Source organism: Mauremys mutica, chromosome 7, assembly GCF_020497125.1.
Source record: "Mauremys mutica isolate MM-2020 ecotype Southern chromosome 7, ASM2049712v1, whole genome shotgun sequence".
Taxonomy (NCBI): Eukaryota; Metazoa; Chordata; order Testudines; family Geoemydidae; genus Mauremys; species Mauremys mutica.
The window spans coordinates 33,300,326-33,314,889 of record NC_059078.1 but is presented as its reverse complement, the minus strand read 5'-3'; the positions used below and the strand labels follow the sequence as shown (position 1 = coordinate 33,314,889).

At 59.8% G+C, this 14,564-nt stretch overlaps 2 protein-coding genes across 4 annotated transcripts; one reads left to right on the top strand and one right to left on the bottom strand.

Moving 5' to 3' along the window:
- Positions 1-307: 307 nt before the first annotated feature.
- On the bottom strand, positions 308-2,653 carry LOC123373973 (putative nuclease HARBI1). The gene is made up of 2 exons (XM_045023318.1): positions 1,618-2,653; positions 308-914 (listed from the first exon to the last, which is right to left on the bottom strand). Exons 1-2 carry the CDS (start codon positions 2,294-2,296, stop codon positions 541-543), a joined length of 1,053 nt encoding a protein of 350 aa, XP_044879253.1. The 5' UTR covers positions 2,297-2,653; the 3' UTR covers positions 308-540.
- Positions 2,654-2,717: 64 nt separating this feature from the next.
- TUT1 (terminal uridylyl transferase 1, U6 snRNA-specific) lies at positions 2,718-14,564 on the top strand. 3 transcript variants are annotated; one of them, XM_045023315.1, is made up of 10 exons: positions 2,718-2,888; positions 4,396-4,586; positions 4,671-4,880; positions 5,191-5,305; positions 5,384-5,514; positions 5,708-5,864; positions 6,223-6,332; positions 6,548-6,599; positions 6,702-6,794; positions 10,517-14,564. In XM_045023315.1, the coding sequence occupies exons 1-10, from the start codon at positions 2,816-2,818 to the stop codon at positions 11,533-11,535; spliced, it is 2,151 nt and encodes a 716-aa protein (XP_044879250.1). In that variant the 5' UTR covers positions 2,718-2,815; the 3' UTR covers positions 11,536-14,564. The 3 variants fall into 3 exon arrangements, with proteins under 3 accessions (XP_044879250.1, XP_044879249.1, XP_044879251.1); XM_045023314.1 differs by having other exon boundaries at positions 2,719-2,888; positions 5,638-5,864; positions 6,477-6,599; XM_045023316.1 differs by lacking the exon at positions 2,718-2,888 and adding an exon at positions 3,344-3,605 and having other exon boundaries at positions 5,638-5,864; positions 6,477-6,599.

The following is a 14,564-nucleotide window of genomic DNA, read 5'->3' as shown; positions in this document are numbered from 1 at the left end:
GTTGAGAAGGAAGTAAAGGGTGATTGGGCCCCACCCTCTGAGGCGCAACTCAACATCAGGCACAGTCCTGGGGCAAAGAGCCAGTTTAATATCCTAGCAGGGGAGAGGTGCCAGGGGGCCACCTATGATCTGTGTGGGGCTACGCAAGAGAGTGCCCTCTGTACCTTCTCCAGTGCTGCCAGAGTGCTAGCTTCCTCCCCTGGGAGGGGCTGGGGTGGGGGAAATGGCTGCAGCAGCCCAGTCTGCTCCCTGCAGTGGCAGGATCCTAGCCTCTGCTGCCTGTGAGGATAGGTCCTACACAAACAAAGCCTCTTGCTGTTTCTGTCTTACGGAAGGTATGTGCTCCCCACCCGTTCAAAGGGCTGGGAGGGAAATGGGGCTGGCTCGAGTAGGGCTGTAGCCCGTAGTCCAGCCCAGAGAGTCTTGCCCTTCCACTACCACAAACTCTCCCCCCTCACATACACACGTCTATGGGCTGGCTTCCAACCCCTGCATCTCCCTCAACATCTTCCCCCACATGCATGTAGGTCAGGGTGCCCCTCAGCTGAAGTAGCTGGTGATGAGCTCTTGCCGCAGGTACTGGGCCTCCTGGGAGAGGGGCTCAGGGTGAGGAGAAGCCTGGGCAAGTGGCCTGGCACCCAGCTCCACCCCCTCTGGCATAGCAATGCCCCGCCCCACAGCCATGTTGTGCAGGACACAGCATGCCACAAAGATGTGGCAGACCTTGAGGGGGCTGTACTGGAGCACCCCCCCTGCCCGGTCCAGACACCGGAACCGGCCCTTTAGTGCCCCCACTGTACGTCCCACCGCAGCCTGCGTGGCCATGTGCGCTGCATTATATCGCTGCTCAGCTGCTGTCTCTGCTGCCTCCACGGGTGTCAGCAGCCAGGGCTTCAGGGGGTAGGTGCCATCCGCTGTGGAGAACCAGACGCATGGGTTATGCTATGCAGGTTGACTCACGGGCTGTCCCTGTCCTTCCACCCATCCCCATGGCAATCTCCAGCCTTTAAGATGGGGCCTCTCCCCTCTATAGGATGCCAACTCCAATCAGGCTCTGGGCAGGGACACGGACAGGCTCAGGGGAGTGGGTAATGGAATAATGGGGGTCCTTCCCTCTCTTGGGCACCTTGGAAGTTGCAAGTGTCCATGATGCTCCAAGAGGGAGGAAGGGCCTATCAAGACATAGTGTGCCCCTCTCCCCTATGGGAGGGGCAGGGCAGGCTGAGGCAGGTAGCAGAATCTGGTAGGTGAGTGGGCACTCCCTCAGGGCCCCCTGCACATAGCAGAGAATTCAGGCTGGGCTGGAGGATGCAGGTGACCAGCAACTGTCATGGAGCCTTCACCACACAACCTGTGTTTTGAACAACCCTGAGCAATCTCACCACTGGAGCTTGGCCTGTGGTTCACAGCTGGTGCAGGGAGCCTTGATTTCTTCCCTGGCTGCTAGGTGCAGGCAGGGCTAGGGGTGGGAATCTAGGTTACTCTGCTGAGATAAGAGTCCTATTTCTGTGGTGGACAGTGGAGACACCAGGGAGTGGGGACAGCCAAGAGGTGCCCCGGGTGCATGAGATTGGCAGGTGGGGCAGCTGAGGGAGGGGCCCCTAGGCCATGGCTCACCCAGCAGCCAGCCATCCATGTTCTGGTGCCCCTCAAAGATGCCCCTGAGGCTGGAACAGCTGAGGATGTGGGCATCCGGCACAGAGCCGGGGAACTCGGCCACCACATGGGTTATCATGCCATGGGCATCGCACACCAGCTGCATGTTCATGGAGTGGAAGCGCAGTGGGTTGCGGTAGAGGTTCTCGTGATCCGAGGGCGGCTTGAGGGCCACGTGGGTGCAGCCCAGCGTGCCCAGCACGTTGGGAAAGCCAGCAATGCGCAGGAACTCCTCTTTGGTGCGGGCCTGCTGCCGAGGCTGGAAGGGGAAGTGGATGTAGGTATTGGCACGGCGGGTCAGGGCAGTCGTGACTTGGGAGACGCAGCGGGACATGCTGGCCTGGCTAATGCCAGCCGCGTCGCCTGCCGGCGTCTGAAAGGTGCCCGAGGTGTAGAAGTTGAGGGCAGCCGTCACCTTGACATAAACAGGGAGAGCATGGCTGCGGCCAGTCGAGGGCTGCAGGTCACACTCTAGTGCGTGGCACAGGTCTCGGATCATCTCAGGGTTGAGCTGGTAGCGCCGCATCACCTGCTCCTCTGGCATGTTCAGGAACTGGATCCGGGGCTTGAACACCCGCTCCTGGGGCACCCGCCGCCGCCGGCGGGCATGGGCACGCTGGGCCAGCAGGTACAGCGCCATGGGGGAGGCTCTACGGGGGCTGCGGGAAGGAAGGGGGCTGGGAAGGGTATTTAGGATTGGGGGGCGGGAAGCAGGGTCCCTACTTGCCCCGGCCGGGGGTGGGGGAGGAGCCGGAGCGGGATCTCTACTTGTTCCGGCCCCGGGGGTATCTAGATATTTGGGGCCCCCCCGCTGCTGGGGGCGGCTCCGAGCCGGAGGGACCCGCTGCCGGTGGCTCAGCGCCTCCCGTTCGCCGCGGCCCCTGCGCAAGACACGCCCCCTCCTCCACCAATCAGCGCGCCCCACTCGTGATTATTAATGAGGTGTCGACCCCTACGCTACCAATACGGCACATTCTAATTAGCCCCACCTCCGTCGGGGGAATGGGAACGGAACGGACCACGTCCGGCGGAAGTTATAGTGGCGTCACGCCACTTCCTGTAGAAACGATCGCTAGATGGGGCACTTCCGCTGGAAGTGCTTCCTGGTAGGGCAGATCAGGGAGGAAACGCTTCCGGTGGCGCGCAGTTCGGTCCCGGGATGGAGCCGGATGTGGAGTCGCTGCCCCGCGGAGGCTTCCGTTGCCGCCTCTGTCACGTGACTGCGGCCAACAGTGAGGGGGGTCGGGGTCACCGGGGTCGCGAGTTACCTGGGGTCGGGGCGGGGGGTGAAGTTGGGGGGTCGGGGTCAGAGATCACCCTCTGGTGGGGCTGCAGTGTTGGGGTCATGGCACCACTTAGGTCAGAGGTTATAGGAGGTCTGGTCCTGGGGTCAGAGGTCACAACGGGTCAGAGGACGTGGCACCTTTGGACCATAACCTGGATGGGTTCCTGTCTAGTCCCAGGTTTACAATGGCTCCATGGAGCCCAGCCCGTGCTCAGAAGGGACCCTGGCCTGCTCCACTTGCACTGTGCCCCGAGACCCCGCTGGCTCCTCCCGCCCACCACTTGCTCCGCTTGGCCTGCTGCCTCCTTGTCCCCACCTCCCTGCTCCTCTCTGCCCCCTGGCTGGACCCCAGTGCACCTCTGGCTCTGGGCAGTCTCTGCTTCCCACCACCTGTGGGACCCCACCTGTCTCCCTGGAGCTGAGCTGCCTGGGACTGGTGCAGAAGTTTGGCCAGCCTCAGCTGGGGGGAGATAGTGTGGGGAGCTTGGCTGGGCCCCTCTAGTGTCTTGAGGGAAGTGTGTCTTGAGGGAGCCTGTCCGGGGCAGGCCCTGGCCTGGCTGATCACAACACTCCCGAGGGACCTGAGCAATTCCCCACTCTGGGACCAGCTCTGGCTGAACTGCCAGCTCAGCCTGGCAGACACAGTTTCCTCCCAGCAGGGCCAGTGAGTGCGGCTGGGAGGCAGGGCATGGGGAAGTGGGTTTCTTGCGGGGGTGGGGGTGTTGCTGGGCTGTGAGGGGCCAGGGAAGATGTGTATGTGGGGGTTCTGTGGGGGGTGCTGGGCAGTTGTGATGGGGCTGTGCTGGGCAGGGATGGTGTTGTGTGGCACGGCATGGGCCCACACCCCACCCCTGACGGGAAGTGGCATGCTGGCAGCACAGGGCCGGGCGGGCCACTGTGTGTCTGGCAACTGTTGGTTTGTAAATAGTGCCCTCGCACTGGGCTGAGTGGAGCAGGGCTGCCCCTGCCATGCCCCGCCCCATTGCCCCTGGCTGGCCCCTCCCTCTGAGGACTGACCTCCATGCGTCATGCTCCATTGCCTCCATGGGGGCTCACAAATAAGTTTGGCGCCAGGCCCACAAAAGGTTAATCCGGACTTGTGAGTGCTGTCAGGTCACCATGCAGGTCAGAGGTCACAATCGGGGTCAGTGTTGGGGTGTTATGGTGTGTTTGGGGGGGCAGAGGTTAGTGTCGGGGCAAACAAAGCAGCATTGTGAGTGTAGATGTCTTGGTCTCCGGCCAGGTCAGGGGTCACAGACTGGGAGTGCTTGTGGGGGGTGTTGGATCAGAGGTCACTATATGGGGGTTAGTGTCAAGTTAAAGATTGGCCTCTGGTTCAGGGATGTCAGTATTTGAGGGAGTTGCAATCTGGGGACAGTGTGACCTTCAACCCCATCCTGCCTCTGCCCCTGCATTTCCCCATCACTCCTGAGCTGCATGTGCCTCCCCTGCAGAGCCCAGCCTACAAGATCATCTGCAGGGGAAGAAGCACCAGCGGCTGGAGAGCTTGCGTGCCAAACGCCAAGACCAGGAGCTGCGCAGTGTCTTTGTCAGTGGCTTCCACAAGGGTACATCAGCCCCTGAGCTGAGTGAGTACTTCCAGGCCTTCGGGGGCGTGGCCAGTGTGGTGATGGATAAAGACAAGGTGAGTCCCATGGTCAGGCTAGGGGCTTCCTGGGGTGGATGAGACCCCTCCCTGGTACTAACAGCCTGTGCTTTTTGCCCGCAGGGGGTCTATGCTATTGTGGAGCTGCAGGACCAGGAGGTGATGGAGAAGGTGCTGGCCCAGCCGGAGCATTGCCTGGGGGGGCAGCGGCTGCGGGTGAAGCCCCGGGAGAAGAAGGAATTCAAATACATGCCTCCCAAGAAGCAGGGATCTGCACATCATGTACAACTGAGTCCTGAAAAGCTGGTCCAGGCACTGTGCCAGGCTGATGATGTGAGTGTGGATGGGGACCTGGGGCGTCTCCTGGCTGCTGACAAAGGTGGCTGCTGAGCTGCATGGGGCAGGGACAGTCCCCTAGGGTGTGCGTATGCGGGGAGATTCTGAGCTGTCTGGAGCTGGGATGATCCCTGGAGTGGAGGTTTGGGCTGTGTGCTCACAGAGCTTAGGGGTGGGGAGGAAGGAGGGCAGGGGGGTTCTTAGATGGGTGGAGTGGGGTTTTGGGCTGTGCAATCCTGTGCACATGTTGTGGTGGGGGGAGGCTGTTTGATGATGATGCTCCCTCACTCCCTCCCCACACACCCAGGTGGATGCCCAGATGTCACAGCTGGTGCAGCTGTTTGAGCTCTCCGAGAGCGAGAGGCGGCTGCGACACCTACTGGTCACCCTGTTCCAGGAGGTTTTCTCAGAGTTCTTCCCTGGTAAGTTTCAGAGGTAGGTAGGTAGGGGTGTGTGTGTGTGTGTCACTGCCATGACCTTTGCCTCCTGTGTGCACACAGGGTGCGCCATCCTCCCCTTTGGCTCATCGGTGAATGGATTTGACATCCATGGCTGTGACCTGGATTTGTTCCTGGACCTGGAGAAAACAAAAACCTTCCAGGCATCTGCAAAGGGACCCCAGGGGGCACAGGTGAGAATGGATGGTAACAGGGACCCCTGGGGGTTGGAGGGTTGCAGGGTAGGCACTGGTACCAGGGACTTTTGCAGGTGGGGGGCATGATGAGTGCTGGGCACTAAGTCCAACCCCTTGCAGGCCGAGGAGGGGGCAGGGCCAGACTCTGACTCAGAGGACTCCATCCTGAGTGACATTGATCTGACAACAGCGACGGTGCCCGAGGTGCTGGAGCTGGTGGCAGCTGTGCTACGGAAGTGCGTACCGGGTGTGCACAATGTCCAGGTGGTGCACAGTGCCCGCCGCCCTGTCGTCAAGTTCTGCCACAAGGACTCGGGGCTGCTGGGAGACATCTCCATCAATAATAGGTGCAGAGCCTGGGAGGCAGGGCCCAGAGGCCAGGGTGTGCATGTGGGGGATGGCGGGAGGGCAACTCGAGCCTGGGGTGGGAGCCAGCTCCATCTGGGAGGGGAGGGGGACCTCTCCCATCTAGAGCATACCCCCAGGGCAGGGTGTGCAGAGAACAGTTGAGCGTCTCTAGGGAGACACGGAGCATCCTGGCTCCATGGCTGAGACTTGTTTACCAGCTCCAAATGCACATGGGGCTGCCCTTGGCCGGGTGGGGGGTGGAGTGGGCAGTGGCGAGTGTTGGGGGTGCCTCAGGTGTGTGTGTGGGGGGTGGGGAGGTTGATGCTGCCCCCCCAACTTGTCCCATCTCTCTGGCAGGCTGGCGCTCTGCAATACACGCTTCCTACAGCTCTGTACAGAGGCAGATGAGCGGGTGCGGCCCCTGGTCTATGCACTGCGCTACTGGGCCAAGCAGCAGGCCCTGGCAGGTGAGGACTCCCGCTTCCCCTGGCTAGGGGGGTGCATGGTTAGAGCGCCCAACTGGAGGAATAATGCTGGGCGGTGCATGGGTCTAGGACTTGGGGGTATGGACACCCCTGTCACCTTGTCTAATGTCCCCCATCTCCCCTCAGGAAACCCCTTTGGGGGCGGCCCCCTCCTCAACAACTACGCACTGACCCTGCTGGTGCTGTTCTTCCTGCAGACGCGCAGCCCCCCGGCCTTGCCCACACTGGCCCAGCTCAGGGAGCTGACAGGTAGGAGTTACCCCACATTGCATTCAGTTGCCGTTGCTGCATTAGCCCCTTGTGCCCCTGGGGCAGTGTTTATCTCACCCCCTACCTCTGTCTCCTCCCCAGGGGATAAGGATCAGGCCATTGTGGACGGCTGGGATTGCAGCTTCCCCCAGGACGTGTCGCAGCTGGAGCCCAGCGCCAACACGGAGAGTCTGTGTGAGTGCCAGGGGGGTGGGTAATGGCCTGCAAGACGTCCCCCCACCCCACGTACACAGCCTACACACGGGCCTGCCGCTTGAGACCAGGTGGGCTCACCCTGCCTGCCTGGAGTGGGGCTGGGGGGAGGGTGGTCTCAATCCCTGGGGAGTTGGGCACAAGGATGTGAATGATTGTCCCAGCATTCAGGGATGGTTTCCCTTCCCATCATGCTCTGGAGTTGGAAGAGATGAACACTCCCCTGAGCTGGGTCCATCCAGCCTGGTTTCCTGTTAGCAGTCCTGTGCAGGCAGGTTCTCTGGTGCCATTGTGGGGGAGAGGAGAGAGAAGAGAATTTCTCTTTCCCCAGCTCCCCATATGTCCTGCAGGCTGAGGGCTCTTCCCCAGCCCCTTTGTGTTCTCGTGGCTGTGCGGGGCTCCTGTCTCCCCACCCTCACCCTGCCTCTTGCCTACCCGAGTCTCCTGCGGCCACCCTGTGTTACCTGCGCAAAATTATCTGTTATCTCTAGGGCACCCACCTTTACCCTTCTGTGGGCTCAAGGCATAACCCTGTCCATTTAGGCACACCCACCCTTTCCCAGTTCCTAGGGCTCTGGGTATAAGACACCCAACTTTTCCCTAAATTTGTTGCCCGCACACTCTAGGACATCCCACCTCTACCTAGTTCCTAGGGCTCAAGGCGTAACCTGGTTGATTTTAGGCACCCTCTCCCTTTCCCAGTTCCTAAGGCTCCAGGTGAAAGGCACCTAACTTTACCCCTCCATGGGCTCTGGGCTTTACCCCTCCATGGACTCCGAGCTTAATCTTCTGTGGGTTTACAGGGTCTTTGACCAGTGAAAGAGCATTACACAGTAATATCCTACTTAACCTCTATTTATTAACACTCACCAAAACAGAATGCACACGCTAAGCATATGATGCTCTCTACTTCCAATAAGGCAGATGAACTTTTCTTGAAGGCCAGTCAGGATCAGGTCATCTGGGGGACTCCAGCTTTTGCACGGTGTGGTTTGTAGGGAGTTGAGGTCTGGCAGCTCTGATCTTGGGGCTGTGTCCTGGAGTTGGTTCCAAAGAACTTCCTTTTGGACCTTAGTTTATATAGTGAAACTTAAGTCTTGCTTGGCTGGACCTTAGCCAATCATAACCAAAATATTACTAAACAGTTTTCTAACCAATCCTAACATTGTAAGACAATTATACCCCACCACCAGAGCTGATTTACACTTAGCAAAATTAGTTATGCAACGGACAGCAACAATCGAACCAGAGACCGTACAGCAGTGGTCCCCAACCTTTTCATCTGGCGGGCGCCAGATGAAGGACCATAGCAGCGGTGGAGCATCCGCCGAAATGCCGCCAAATTTCTGCGGCGTTTCGGCGGTGACGCCTCTCGATGACGTTGCTTGTCGGCGGCAAGTGGTGTCATCGAGAGGTGTCACCGCCCAGAGCCGGCTTTAGGAAGTGCGGGGCCCAATTCGAACATTTTCGGCGGGGCCCCGGCAGGGATGACTAAAAAAAAAAAAAATGTAAAAAAAAGCCTTTCATTTCTTAGCAACGGGTTCTCTGTAAAAAGTTCTGCTTTAAGGGATGTGCCACAGTATGTATATTTTGTACCAATAGGGTTACCATACGTCCGTATTTTTAAAAATTCCTCCCGGATGGCGATTTAAGAACCAAAAAGCTGGACGTGTCCAGGAAAATACGGCTGTATGTTAACCCGACCTAAAGTTCTTTTTTAAAAAGATGGGCCTGAACTAGAAATGAGCTCTGTTTCACATGTGTGGGTCCCCACCACTCCCTGGGGGTGTGCTAGGGTGACCAGATGTCCTGATTTTATAGGGACAGTCCTGATTTTTGGGTCTTTTTCTTATATAGGATCCTACTACCCCCCACCCCCTGTTCCAATTTTTCACACTTGCTGTCTGGTCACCCTAGGGTGTGCACATGTGTGGGTCCCAGCTGTTCCCTGCCCCCCCTCATTGAAGCAGGTGTGCAGGGTTACTGCCCTGGGAACTGCAGGGCACCAGTGGCCATGGGGCTGGCTGGAGGCAGGGCAGGGGCTGACTGGAGGTGGGGTCTGGCTGCAAGCAGGGCAAGGGCTGTGGGGCTGGCTGGAGACAGGGGGATGTGGGGTGGGCTGGCTGGCTTCAGGCAGGGCCGCAGAGGGGTGCGGCAGGGGTTGGCAGGGCTGGAGACAGAGGAGTGCGGGACTGGCTGGCTTCAGGCAGGGGCGTGTGGCAGGGGTTGTCTGGAGACAGGGCTGGAGGTGCGGGGCTGGTGCGGGCAGGGGCTGGCTGCAGGCAGGGCAGGGAGTGCGGGGCTGGCTGCAGGCAGGGGCTGGCTGCAGGCAGGGGGTGTGGGTACAGGGGGTACAGCCCACCCTGTACGGTAAGTGCCTCCTCCTCCTCCCTCCCCCACCAGGGTAGCAGCAGCAGCCCGGGGCTCGAGGGCTATTTAAAGGGCCCGTGGCTCCCCTGCTTCCACCGCCCCAGCCCTTTAAATAGCCACGGGAGCCCTGGGGAAGCGGCAGGGCTCCGGGGGCTATTTAAAGGACCGGGGCAGCAGAGGCAGCTGGAGCCCCCTGCTACCCCAGGACTCTGGGGGTTATTTAAAGGGCCCGGGGCTCCCCTGCTTCTACCACCCCGGCCCTTTAAATAGCCGGGGAGCCCTGGGGAAGCGGCGGGGTTCCAGGGGCTATTTAAAGGGCCGGGGCAGTAGAAGCAAGGGGAGCCTCAGACTTTTTAAATAGCCTCCAGGGCTCCAGCAGTGGGGCTCTGGTGGCAATTTAAAGGGCCTGAGGCTCCAGTCCCTGCTGGGAGCCCCAGGCCCTTTAAATTGCCCCCTGGGGAAGCTGGGCCACCCCGGTACAGTCCACTGGCAGGGCTTGGGTGCGGGGCCCTCTTAGGCGCGGGGCCCGATTCGGGGGAATTGGTTGAATTGGCCTAAAGCCGGCCCTGTCCGCCAAAACGCCGCAGAAATTCGGTGGCATTTCGGCGGATGCTCCACCGCCAGCCAGGACGCGGGCGTTGGGGACCCCTGCTGTACAGACAAACAATAGAGAAGGAGGGAACATAAAGGCAAAACAATAGAAGTGTAGATTGTACAGTCACGACTGTAGAAAGTGATTTCTCGCCAGACAGAATGCCATCAAACAAAGTTTTCTTTAACCATCTTAAGCTCTGTTTCTTTATCTGGTGGTGGGTATTAAGACAGGATCACGTTCTTAGCAGCCCAATAGGACGTTGTTTTAATGCAGCGGTTCTCAAACTTCATTACACCGTGACCCTCTTCTGACAACAAAAATGACTGCATGACCCCAGGAGGGGGGACTGGAGACCGAGCCTGCCCGAGTCCTGCCACCCTGGGTGTGTGTGGAAGCTGGAGCCCAAGGGCTTCTGCCCTGGGCCGGGGGCATGTAACAGCCCTGGGCAGTGGGGCTTGGGCTTTGGCTTCAGCCCCGGGCAGTGGGGCTGGGGCCCAGGGCCAACACCAGCCTTGGCGACCCCATTAAAATGGGGTCCCGACCCACAGTTTGAGAACCCCTGTTTTGAAGTACTTTAGATGGAATGTGAGGATGTGACTCTCTGCTTTTTGCCATACAGCTGCATTAAAAAAGGCCTCAGACCTTACAATATGGCTACAGGAAAAGGCCTTATCCTTACTCCTGGGCTCACCCTTCTCCCCCCAGCACTCTCCTCTCATCTGTCTGCATCTCCCTGCAGGTTCCCTCCTGGCCGAATTCTTCCGGGTCTTTGGGGACCATGACTTTGCCGGCTGCGTGATCTCGCTGCAGGAGGGCCGGGCGCTGCCCCTGCCCAGCTTCCTGCTCTCAGAAGTGGGTGCCAAGCTCAAGCTGGGTCCCTTCAACGTGCAAGACCCCTTCGAGCTGAGCCACAACGTGGCAGCCAACGTCAATGAGAAGATAGCGCAGCGGTTCCAGCACTGCTGCCGGGACGGGGCCAAGTACTGCCGCAGCCTGCAGTACCAGCGCAAATCCAGCAAGGGCAAGGCCTGGGGGCTGGTGCGGCTCTTCCAGCCAGGGGTGCCAGAGGCTGGGGAGCTGGGCCCCGATGGGCTCCTCATCACCATCCCCTTCATGCTGATGGCACTCTCCCCTGGGAGCCGGCAGCAGCTGTGCCAGGCCAGGGACTTCCGGCGCTGCTGGTTTGACAAGGTGTGTGCCGCCATCACCTTCGTGCTGAAGGATGTGCTGAAGTGCAGCTGCATGGGGCCTGCAGGGGAGCCCCTGGGGCAGGAGCCCACAGAGCAGAATGGAGGGGAGCAGCCCCGGTCTGATGAGAGAGGAAGCTTGGCTGTCTCCCCAGCTAAGAAGAGGCCGAGAGTGGAGGGCCCAGCGCCAGAGGAGGAGGAGAGCGTGAGCTGGAGCTGTGCTGTGTGGCACCGTGTCTGGATGGGCCGGCGCCGTGTCCGGCGCCAGCTCCGGCACCTGGGCAGCCCCCAGCCAGACACGGAGCAGGAGGCTGGCTCTCTGGAGGTGGAGGAGAAGGTGTCGGAGGCCATAATCCAGCAGGAGGGAGATTCCCTGGGGGCAGAGCCACTGCTGAGGTTCACGGCCTGTGCCCGAGTGGGCGGAGGCCAGGAGGACACACGGACCCTCCTGTATTTCACCCCAGCCCCCCAGCAGGGCCCCCTGTTCCAGGACTTCTATCACTTTCTGCAGGGCTTTCTGCCCAGGATGGTGGAGCGGTATGTGGGCAGAGCAGCTTGGGGCAGGCAGTGACCACTAGTGACATCCATGCCAGCACCCTGAGACTGGGGGATGCTATTTTAAATGGACTTTGCCGTGTCTCTACCATGTGACTGGGAAGGGAATAAAGGGCCTAGCCAAGTGCCCCTCTGGGCTGTGCCTGTCCCGCTGCTTGGGGCATGGGGGGAAGTGGCTGGGGGCCTCGCTCGAGTGGGGAGCGGGTCCCCAGCTGGATGCAGGCCCGTCTCCTATCTCCCTGCCCAGCCTCTTGCGAATTTGCTGCTGTTCGTCCCCTCTGGTGCCCTGTAGCACTGGGATTTGAAGGCCTGGCAGTATTCTGCATGCACGTTATCGGGGGTGGGGCAGATTCTTCATTGGGGCGGGGGCAGACTATCAGCAATGGCCAATGGGGCACGAGTGGTGAGTATAAATGCAGTTGATGCCCCGGGAAGGGGTGGGGGGCAGTAGCAGAAGGAGGTGTAAGAGTCCTGGGGTGGACAGACCTTGACTCTGGCCAGTTCAGCTCCTCTGTCCTCTCCATGCAGCAACAGCAGCATTATGTGCTCCATTGGGGGCTATCGGGGAGGGATCTATGGGAAGGGAGTCCAAGGGGGCAGTAGGGGGGGGGTTACTGGGAAGGGATGGGAGGCCCCCAGGAGAGGCAGCTCAGATCAGGACCAGCCCCAGGCTGGGCCATGGCCCCTCCCAGAGCTTTAGGTACTGCCTTTCCCAGGTGGAATAGGTCGGGGTGGGGGAAGGGAAGAAGAAAAGGTATTTAGGGCCCTAGAGCCTGCAACACTCCCTCCCTCAGGGACAGGCAGGTGAGGCAGCATGGGCAGAAGGGGGCCAGGCTAGGACTGGGGTTCTAGAGGCGATATAGCCCCTTTTCCCCATAGTGCCTCACCTGTGGGCACCAGACCTGAGGGCATTTCACAGAGATGAACAGGTTAAGCCAGGGGTGGGGGTGCACTTGGTACTTTCAAGTAGAGCCCTGCAGTGCAGTATGCTGCTAAACTCCCTTCACTGCACCTACTGAGATCTGAGAGGCGGGCGCCCCAGCCTAAGGGGAGGGGCAACAACCAAGTGATACTGGGGGACAGCTAATAAACCAGGGACAGGATTGAGGATATAGGGCCCTAAGCAGGGAACTGGAGGGGGACAATGAGCAGAGTACCCCAGACAGCGCCTACTGCTCCTCAAGGGGGTCTAGGGAGCCACTGGATGCAGCCCAGAGGAATTCTGCCCGGATGCGTGATGGAAGGGAGGAGCGGAAATAGGCCCCACAGTCGCAGAGCACGTCCCTGTCCAACATCCTCTTCCTGGGGTTATAGCTGGCCATTTTCCCAGCGCCAAGAGGAGGTTGACAAGGAAGGCTGCTGACTTTGTGGGGCCATGGATAGGAGGTGCGGGGAAAAGTGCAGCCAGAACCTTAGGAGAAGGTTAAGCCAGGGGTGGGGGTGCAGCAGCAGTGAGGTGTCTGGTAGTTTCAAGTAGAGCCCAGCAGTGCAGTGTGTGATTTAACGCTGGTCTGTGCAGATTGTTTCACTGTAGCTACATAAACAATTGAGCCAGTTAGGACTGAGTTGCGGACTCTAGATTGATTTACAGGGGAGGCTGAACTGCTTTTCCAGCTGCACCAATCTACTTCTGGTTCAGGCTTAACGTGTCATGAGAAAATTTTGATGTATTTATCCAAAATAGATTTTTCTCCCATAGCCCACTGCGCAGTGTGCACGATGGGAGAAGAGTGGTGGAGGTTGATCTGGCTGGCAGATCTATTCAGTGATGAGCTGCCAAAATCTTAACAACCGGTTCCCTCCTCACCCCACAAGGGGGTTGTGGCCCGCCTCCCAGGACCCCTGCCCCATCCACCCCCCTTCCCTGTCCCCTGACTGCTCCCCACCACCCTATCCAACCCCTCCTCTCATTCCTGATGGCCCCCTGAGATCCCTGCCCCATCTAACCACCCCTTCTCTCTGTCCCCTGACCTCCCCTGGAATCCCTGCCCCTGGTTGCCTCCCAGTGCCCCATCCAACTCCATCTTCTTCCTGATTGCTCCCCTGGGACCCTTGCCCCCATTCAGCCCCCCTGCTCCCCACCCTCTGACCGCCCTGACCCCTATCCACACACCGCCTGACCACCACCCTGAATTCCCCTGCCCTATCCAACTCCCCCTCCCCCCACTCCCTGCCCCCCTTACCACATTGCCTGGAGGTGGCTGGCAGCGCTACAGCTGTGCCGCTCAGCTGGAGCCATGCCATGCCACCGCAGCACCTGGAGCACCGGATCATGCGGAGCTCGCAGCCCCCCTGCTTCCCGCGAATCAGTTGTTCGCGCGGGAAACCTGGGAGGGCTGAGAAGTAAGTGTTGGCTTCGCACTCAGGCCCAGGGAGGCGGAGCGGAGGTGAGCTGGGGTGGGGAGCGGTTCCCCTGCGCATCGCACCCCCTCCTTTTCCCCCCCCGGGTTACCTGCTGTGGCATCAGCAGCCCGCTCACCGCCGCTCCGCCTCCGCAGGCCTGAGTGTGAAGCCACCACACCGCTTCTCCACCCTCCCAGGCTTCCTGCACAAACAGCTGATTCGCGGGAAGTGGGGGGCAGGGGGAGAAGGGAAGCAGAGCGTTCAGGGGAGGAGGCGGAGCAGAAGTGAGCTGGGGCGGAGTGGGGAGCTGGAGCACCTAAGGTGCCACTTTTGAATAATGTGCTCGGGGGAGCAGCCACTCCCCCTGCTCCCCCCCTAGCTACGCTCCTGGGTCACTTCAACTTACCGGTTGTTAAATTTAGAAGCCCTTTTAGAACTGGTTGTCCCGCGCCGGACAACCGGTTCTAAAAGGGCTTCTAAATTTAACAACCGGTTCCCATGAACCGGTGCGAACTGGCTCCAGCTCACCACTGGATCTACTCCAACCAAACACCGGGACGGGGAGGGAATGGGCGGCTGTGCCTTGGGAGATTGAACAGACAAAGGGTGGGACATAGGCCTCTTAGACTAAAGCAGTCTTTTGTTGTCATTCACTTAAGCAGGGCCGGCTCTAGAGTTTTTGCCGCCCCAAGCAGCGCACTG